The 8,402-nt window shown below is 50.8% G+C and overlaps 2 protein-coding genes across 2 annotated transcripts; both read right to left on the bottom strand.

Moving 5' to 3' along the window:
• Positions 1 to 421: 421 nt before the first annotated feature.
• Positions 422 to 3,313, bottom strand: N7503_011291 (putative protein kinase; the record flags this gene model as incomplete). The annotated part of the gene is made up of 4 exons (XM_057070837.1): positions 422 to 608; positions 667 to 2,568; positions 2,641 to 2,853; positions 2,943 to 3,313. The coding sequence occupies 4 exons, from the start codon at positions 3,311 to 3,313 to the stop codon at positions 422 to 424; spliced, it is 2,673 nt and encodes an 890-aa protein (XP_056917448.1).
• A 2,680-nt stretch (positions 3,314 to 5,993) lies between these two features.
• On the bottom strand, positions 5,994 to 7,904 carry N7503_011292 (uncharacterized protein; the record flags this gene model as incomplete). The annotated part of the gene is made up of 1 exon (XM_057070838.1): positions 5,994 to 7,904. One exon carries the CDS (start codon positions 7,902 to 7,904, stop codon positions 5,994 to 5,996), a length of 1,911 nt encoding a protein of 636 aa, XP_056917449.1.
• Positions 7,905 to 8,402: the final 498 nt, after the last annotated feature.

The following is an 8,402-nucleotide window of genomic DNA, read 5'->3' on the forward strand; positions in this document are numbered from 1 at the left end:
GCGACTTCGCCGGGGGCTGGTTGGGCGTGAGGTTATTTGGCAAAGTCTGATCATCCTGGCCTTCGCTGTTGATAACATGATGTTTTTGCTGGTCATACACTGACGCGCATTCACTAGAAGGATCCACTCATCTTAACTTGTACCAAGTCTATTTATGTATACGCGTAGTTTGTTTATGGCAAATGCTCTCACGGCGAGAGACTGGCACCGCCGCAGCACCCCAATCCGCCGTTGGTCTACTGTTAACACGATGGTTTTTTACACAAAGAAGACTCCCAAGGACGTTCTTTAGAAATAATTTTGAGGTGGGCAATAAGTAACAAAAGCAAGCCCAAAATAGTATTTTTCGAATGAATTCCCTGTAAATGCGTCAGCCCCCTCCAACCACACGCCAGATGCCGAATATAAGAAAAGCAAAATATCATCTGGGGGGTCCCGCTTCGTCAGGAGATGCCGCCCGCGCTCTCTTGGAGTCACGATCACTAGAGGCCTCTGCCTTGCGCTTCTCCCGATCTTTCTGGGTTTGCGCTTGAGCCTCAACGCGACGAGCTTCCTTGCGAAGCGCCTTGGATTCGAACTCGTGCCAATCCCCTTCCATAAACTCCAGCCTGTGAACAAGTTAGTGGGCGGAAACTAGACGTGATTTTTGAATGAAGTAAAACTTACTCAGTGGCCTGCTGAGGAGCTGGTTCCTCGGTCAGGAAGTAGGGGTGTTGCAATACTTGTTCGGCGGTAGGCCGCTTGGCAGGGTCGTACTGGAATACAGACGAGATCAAATCCATCGCGGCAGGAGTCAATGTCTCTCGATACATGTCTTCGAACATCCGCTTCTTACGTTCCTGTGGGCGCATCATTTGGAACCACGGCATTTCCACGAAGTCTGCCCACTCAGCCCGAGTTGGAGTACCTAAACAGTTGTAGATCTTGTCAAGTTGGCTGATTTCACCCCCGTCGCCAGGGAAAACGGCCTTCTTCGTAAACATCTCCATGCAAACACATGCAGCACTCCACACATCAACAGCAGGGCCGTACCGTGTCTCACCCAGAAGAAGCTCGGGTGGCCGGTACCAGATCGTAATCACGCGGTTGGTATAATCCATCTTGTGGCTCTTCGAAAAGAAGCGGGCCAGGCCAAAGTCGGCAAACTTCAACAAGCCGGTATTACTGATCAGGATGTTGGCAGCCTTGATATCTCGATGTAAGACACCGCGGTGGTGGAGAAAGTTCAACCCTGCAAACATTTGCTTGGCCAAATCCTTCTTGTGCGCTAGGTTGAGTGAGAATTCAGGGTGATTGATGAGACCAGTCAAGTCATGCGAAAGGTATTCGAAGACCATGAAGCACTCGTTCTTCTCAACCATGACTTCCAAAAGACTGACCACATTGTGACTTCGAAGGTGCTGAAGAAGCTTGATTTCTCGCACAGCTGTGACGGGAAACCCATCTTTTTCGCCTTCCATTCGAATCTTCTTCAAAGCAACTTCACGCTTGGTAAACACATGGATTCCTTTGAAGACTTTGCCGTATGTACCTGCACCGATCACAGATTCGTTGCCTGGCTTCCGGTAGTACACCGAGTCAACAGTGGCGTAGTGCGCTGGTAAGGTTGGGCGTTCCTTATACCGAGTCAGCGTCACCATTCGCTTGAGCGGCTCTCTTGGAGGCTCAGGTGACACATCTCGGCGGCGATCTGGTCGGAAATCAGTGCGGCGGTCGCCCCGTCGTCGGTCCCGACGCTGATCAAATCGGCGGTCGTCTCGATGCTCCCTTGGATCTCGGAAATCTCGTGAGTCGCGAGTATTCCTGCGGTCCCGATCTCGTCCACGATCCCGTTCACGGCGATCGGCCCGGGGTTCTGGCTTGAATTTCGGTAGAGGTCCGTTGGTCAAGCGATTACGAGGGGATGGTGCATCGGCAGCAGGAGCACGAGGCGGCGCCTCACGGACTTGCATTCGCTGTGCCAGATCTGGCACCGGTTTCGGAGCCGTAGTAGGAGTAGTCTTCGCCTTGAAAGCGAAACTGAACTTTCCGCCCTTGTCTGCCGGAGTTGAAGCCTCTTGATCACGAATTGGTAGTGGCATGTTTCGTCCGTCCACCGGACCATCTCCACTCTCTGGCACCGGTGGATCCCGGAAATCATCTCCTTGAACATCTCTGTTACTTGTGGAACGATGGTTGTGCTCATTGTCCGGTGCGCGCGGTGATTGAGGATCATTGACCGAGGATGGGCGAGGAGGCGTCTGGGGGGCATGAGAATGCAGTGGCCGGGGGCTCTGACGCCCACCACGACCACGTGAGGTCCATTGGAAGTTATTGAAATTGCCTCTGCCGCCACGGTGAGCTGGCCCATTGTTGTACTGGTGAGAGCCAGGACCAGAAAATCGGCGATCTGGGCCCTGGTTTGCATGGTTTCCGCGGTAGCCAGAATGACCTCCACGATATGACGAACCACCATAGGGCTGAGAATGGTTGTTTGGTGGACCATCGAATGATTGATGCATGTGATGGGACTGTCCAGAGGGAGCATTTTGAGGGTGGTAATTATCTGTTCGGTAAGGTGAAGAGGGTCTACTTACGACCAATGCAGATTAGTAAGAGCTTGGCAGAGGAGAAGTGATAGAACAATGAGGCGCAACTCACCTAGGGGCGGTATAAGAAGGTTGATTGTTCCAACCAGCTCGTCCTCCAGAGTGTGGAGAAACTGGCGGGGGAGATCCATGATATGAACTAGCTGACGTGAACTGCGGCGAGGTTGAATATTGCTGAGGCTCAAGATGTGGCCGAGACCGACGGCGTGGTTTATTGGGCACATCTGATTGCCGCATCTCATGCATTGGAGGAGCGCCACGCTGGCTGTCATCGAAGCTCGGGATTGGTCGGGGTGATGGAGAGCGTCCAAAGTCATCACCGACAGACCTACTTGGTAAAACTGTACTTATTACCTCGTCACCTGGTACATGTTGATGATGTGTAGATCTCCTTGAGCCAGCAGAATGTCGAGATACTGAGCGGGATAGGTAGCGAGAACCTCTGTCGCTATGACCGTCGCCACTCGGCGGCGGAGAGCGACGGTCTGGTGATGGATGGTATCCTCGGCCGCGCACAGGTGACCTAGATCGGTCCCGATCCAACCGTGGAATATCGGAGCGGCGGCGATCTTTTCCACGGCGGTCGCCCCGGCCCCGACGAGGAGATCTTCTTCTAGGGCCACCACGCCCTGGAAATCGCCCTCCTCTGTTCTTATAAGAGGGGCTGCGGTCGCGCCGGTCTCCAGATTTGGCAAATGAAGAGCGGCGGGGGGGGAATGGACCATGTTGGCCCCGAGGGGAAGGACTGCGAGTTCTTTTGCGTTTGGATGGGGGCCCAGATGGGGAATCATCACGTCGGAAACCTGGGCCTCCGCCGTTCATTGTTCCTGATAGGTGGTTGTTCCAGTCGCCAGATGAAGAAGGTCGATCCTGGTCCGGTCGTCGAGTATCTTGAAATCTTGGAGAAGGGCCTGGGGAGCCACGCGCTGGGGATCGATCCAAGGTAGATTCACCACCTGGGCCGAAAGACGAATCAGGGCCGAAGCGGGACATGCGTGTAGATGTAGGTGGCGAGCGAGGAGGGTAGTCGAAGTGGCGTTCATTGGGCCTTGATGGACGACCTCGATCACGATGGCGGTTTCTACCCCGATCTCGATGAGACCCTCGACCTCTACGGGTGTCCCTAGAGTGGGAGTCGCGATCTGGGTCGGCACTCCACTGGTCTCTCAACACCGGACTCCTACGGGACCCAGCCATGAAACCGTCGCCAGCAGCATCTGGCTTTGGCTCTTGTGAATGAATGTTGCGAACCGAACGGGGTTGGGGAAGTTGGCAATGTCCGCAAGAAGTCGAATAAAGCGCAAGTGGAGCCGGTTTGTTCGTGACCGCGTCGCTCAGGCGGAAGTTCTGATTTGGGGGGAAAGATCCCGGATCATTGGTTTTTCCGGTCACTGTGAGGTTGATGAGCAAGGGGATATCTCGGGGGCTCTCGAGGTGATATAGATTGCATCCCCCAACTGAATGCAGCAAGAATATTGTACCAAACTCCCACAATATGTCTACTTTGTTCTTGTCCGCATTGACCCAAGTCAATGCGAAGAGTCGAATGCTGGTTGAGTGTATGCGCGGCCACCCGTGCGGCTCTACAACTGGATCCGTAATCACGAGCACAGACCGTGCATTAGTCGGGCTGGTCCAGTCCAGTCTGTGTTTTCTGCTTCTTTTTTGATCCTTTTTCTTTGACATCCGTAACTCGAGAATGATACTCCCTTCTTGTGTTGTTTCCCGATAGGGGTGTCAAATCGTGGCTGTGATCAGTTCAATCGAAGCTCGGTTCGATTTGGCGTGCGTTTCTCACTTCTGCAACGCATATTCGCCTCGAGGCAGGATCACACTGAAAACCAAGTGGATCATTCTATCTACGTTCTGCATAAAGCCACATTGGCCACAAGTCGAGTAGTGCTGAATAAGCTGGTTCAAGGTCAATTCAGTCGACCGATAGTGAGATATGCCCTTTTGCTCTTGATCATGGTGTTGCTGTAGAGTTCACTCAAGACAGTAGCATTGTGCCCGTGGAATTGCGGGCTAGTTCACCTCTGGCATGATCACTCCCATTATGAGTCGTTATGTTTGAGCGGTGGTCTGACCAGCCACTGGGATGACATGTCGCCGGTATCAAATAAAAAGACAAGGAATCCACCATACGCTGCAGTGTCGCGCCGGTCATGGTTTACAGCAGATAGACAAAAGGGTATGTCTATCCGAAAACAGATCCCATCCGGTTAAACCAGATCGGATGTATTTGACAAGGGAGCCCCGTCCCCCAGTCCCCATCCAAAAAAAAATTGCTCCCAAACATTCCAAAACTTCCCCCAAATTTCCTGGGAAAACCAGCTATGTGTGCATCAGTGGGTTGAGTTTCACAGAGACTAGCAGAGCGCTCTGGATGTATAGGGAGCGCGAAAGTTGCCGAAGGTGAGGAGCGCTGGGCACTCCGCACCAGAGTTGCAAGCAAGCGAAGTCAATTGAGTACTTTTGACATCAGAATGAGCAGTCCGCCGATGGTTTGTGAAGTAAGAACATCTAGCATGCCAGTCCCCGGTCACCCCCTTCCTAACCTCCCTTTTCTCAAATAAGGTAGAACGAATAGGAAAACTGACTGTTGGCCTAATATGGTGGAGGGTTATATGTAATCAAGGCTTCTGGTGTTTGAATGCGTTGTTGATTCCGTTGATCTGGGACCGTGCGGGATGATTTGACATCGTGTGTGGCTTAAGGCTCCAAGTGCACCAGGTGGAGTGAGAAGATAGTAGAAATTAAACAGATGATCATCAGATCACAGGGATGGTATCTTGAGGTGATTTACTCAGGAGAGCAGTCGCGGCAAGCCGATGGGGGCGAGTGGAACATGAAAGTGTTGTTGATGTCACGTCAGGCTGAGGTTGCGGGAGGGACTTCGATAAAAAGGTCATGTGTTTAATCACGTGACCTACATATATTGTATTGTACTGTGGTAATGAAACCATTGAAACGTACACATGAGGCAAAGTACCAATTCTGGTCTTCCAATATCATTATCATTTGCTGAAGCAAGAAGAATCGGTAAAGAGATAGAACACAAAGCAAGGTACTGTATTTTAAACAAACCAGGCGGGAATGTAAATATGGAGAATTTAATGTTCGAACAGCTAATGATCCACAATCAATCCTTTCTTGTGGTTGAATACATGTTGGAAACTATTGAACTCCATCTGACCGATTTCTTCGCTTGCATGGATCTTTGCCGTCACTTCCTTGCCGTTCCATTTTGCCCGATAACAAATCCTTTTTGTCCTCTTAGAATTTGTACCAGAACCTCATTGTGTCGATCATCATATTCATCGTCAATGGCCCATACATTTCATTCTTCTCAGTCTTATCTCTATCGATGTAGTCATTACTGGGCTGGCACAATTGCTGTATTCGCTATTCAGCGGCATTGCCGTCAAAGTTATCCATGACAACGTCATTTTCGGTTGTATGCTGGGTATCATCTGGGAAGACGTGGTGAAGAAACTCCACGGCGGATTCAAGAGTACCTTGGTTGGTATCGCTGTTTTCGTCAGGCTGGAGAACAGACCCATTAGATGGGGTAGTCTGTGCGTTTCGAGAAAGAGCTGGGTCCAAGCTTTGCATGTCGAAAGGTAGGGGATCAATGCGACCATTGAAACGTGCGCGTGGTATGCGGGGGATAGTAACTGCACCAGTACTTCGCTGAACTCTGATCAAGGCAGGATCACAGGCCCTCATGGGACCACCATGCAACAGTCGTTGCTGGGTGGAAAAGCTGCTCATGGGAACAACTTCGTCAGGAGGTATACCAGCAATGAGCTGCTGTCGGATCAGGTATGCCTGAAGACTATCGTTTTCAGAGTAGAACTGGATCGGTCTCGGTGGAATGAGACTTCCACGGTTATCGAGTCCAGCTGATGCGAGGTGAATATCTTGATCTCCAATGACTTGAAACATGGCATCAAAGGCATTGTGGCCTGTCTGAAGTGTTCCATCCGAGCTTGCAGGGCCTTGATTTGCAGCTTGAGGGTCAATACGTTGATGTGTGGACTGAGTCTGAATAGAAGGAGTGGATTGAAAAGTTTGGCGACTTAGACTACTCTGAGTATCTACAACGGCAGCATGGGCTTGATGATGGTGCTCAGTCATAGCTCGTAAGTTGGTCACGCGTTGGCTGATCTCAACACTCACCGGGTCATTGCGGTCGAGAAAAGGACCCTGGGCATGATTAAGCGGATCTTGAACGCGAGGGCTCGTAGTACGAACTTGATTGACTTGGGCAACCAAGGCTCGCAGGGCATCAGCCTGGCGTCGGGCATTAGTTGCTTGGCCAGGATTAACAGCATGGCCCAGGCCCTGGACAGGTTGAACATTGGTATTGAGACTGGTGTTGGCTTGGGCTCCATGGCTTGCATTCACCTGGACGGCAGCACGCGACTGATTGCTCGCCAAGTATGCCTGGTGATATGTCCGGTAGGCGGCAGTCAGAGTACTCGTGCGATGATTGGCGGCAGCAAGACTAGTACCACGCTGATTGTTGGCCCTTAAATTGGTAGGCGCGCCAGGGATGGGCGAGCCTGCGACAGTATTTATCTGGACTGGGGGCAGGTTCTGCATATTCGCATTCGCATTCGCATTTGCATTTGCATTTGCATTTGCATTTGCATTTGCATTTGCATTTGCGTTTCCACTGTTTGAGAGAGTTGTGGGATACCCAACGGCGCTAACGTTTGATGGAGAAGTGGCCACTGTGTGGGAAGTCTGACCAAGGCCAGGGCTAACATTGCCTGGGTTGGTTGAAGGAGCAGTCTGAGAGGTGTGGCTCTGGATATTGGCAGTGTGATCATCATAGGAGATTCCATCCATAGGGGATCCACTGGGATCAATCCTAGGGACTGGTGGCGTGATATAATGATCATTGGCGCTCTGAACACCAACTACCTTCGTGAAGTTATCAAGTGGCAGAGCACTTGGGGTGCTGGAGGTACATGAGGGATCAACCTGCGCAGAAACGAGTGTGGTGGTGTTAGCTTGGGGGGTTATAGCTTGAGAAATTCCAGCACAAGAAGTCCTGGCAGTTTGAACAAGGAAATTGGAAGAAGCAGCATTGAAATGCACAGTCGGAGGAACACCAGAGGCTACATTTGATGTGTTCTGAGTGGCACGAGTCTGGGAACTGTCAACATGAAGAATTGAGGCTGAGGTGTTGACATGCTGTCCATTGACAACTTGAGCACTGGGGCTCTGAGTAGAAAAGGTTGGAATCCTGGTGGCCTCCGCCTCTGTAGACTCGACTTTCTCATTATTTGTGTCGAACAAATCCATATCGATATCGTGAACTGAGAATCATATGGCTCGTTAGTATCAGGGGTTTTCAAAGTATAGTAAAAAGTCTGCAGCCACTCCGCAGGTTTCATCTACACAAAACGGTTTATGGGGTAGAAATCGTTGAACAGCTCGTTGTCTCAGCCTTAAATATGGCAGTGAGTGATCTTAGAGATTGATGAATGACTGACCTTTGATCCGATACTGGTTCAAATATCTGCAGAAACAGCAACAAGTGGATGGGGTCTTGAGTTACCTCCACAGGAGTGTTGAAGGAACAATCAGCTGTCCCTATGGTATCAACAACGATGTAGCGATGGGTCAACCACAAATATTCCAAGAAAGACTGTCTGCTTATAGTGACTTCGTGGTGGATTCTTGAAGAGGCTGATGTGGAAATAAACGTCACTCACAGAAAAGGGTACAAGATCACCCAGCTTGGTTTCAATTGAGCAAGGATAGAAGCATGAATGTCGAGAGGAAAAAATTGAACGCACC

This window comes from Penicillium pulvis, assembly GCF_028828015.1.
Source record: "Penicillium pulvis strain IBT 33274 chromosome Unknown scaffold_8_segment0_segment0, whole genome shotgun sequence".
NCBI lineage: Eukaryota > Fungi > Ascomycota > Eurotiomycetes > Eurotiales > Aspergillaceae > Penicillium > Penicillium pulvis.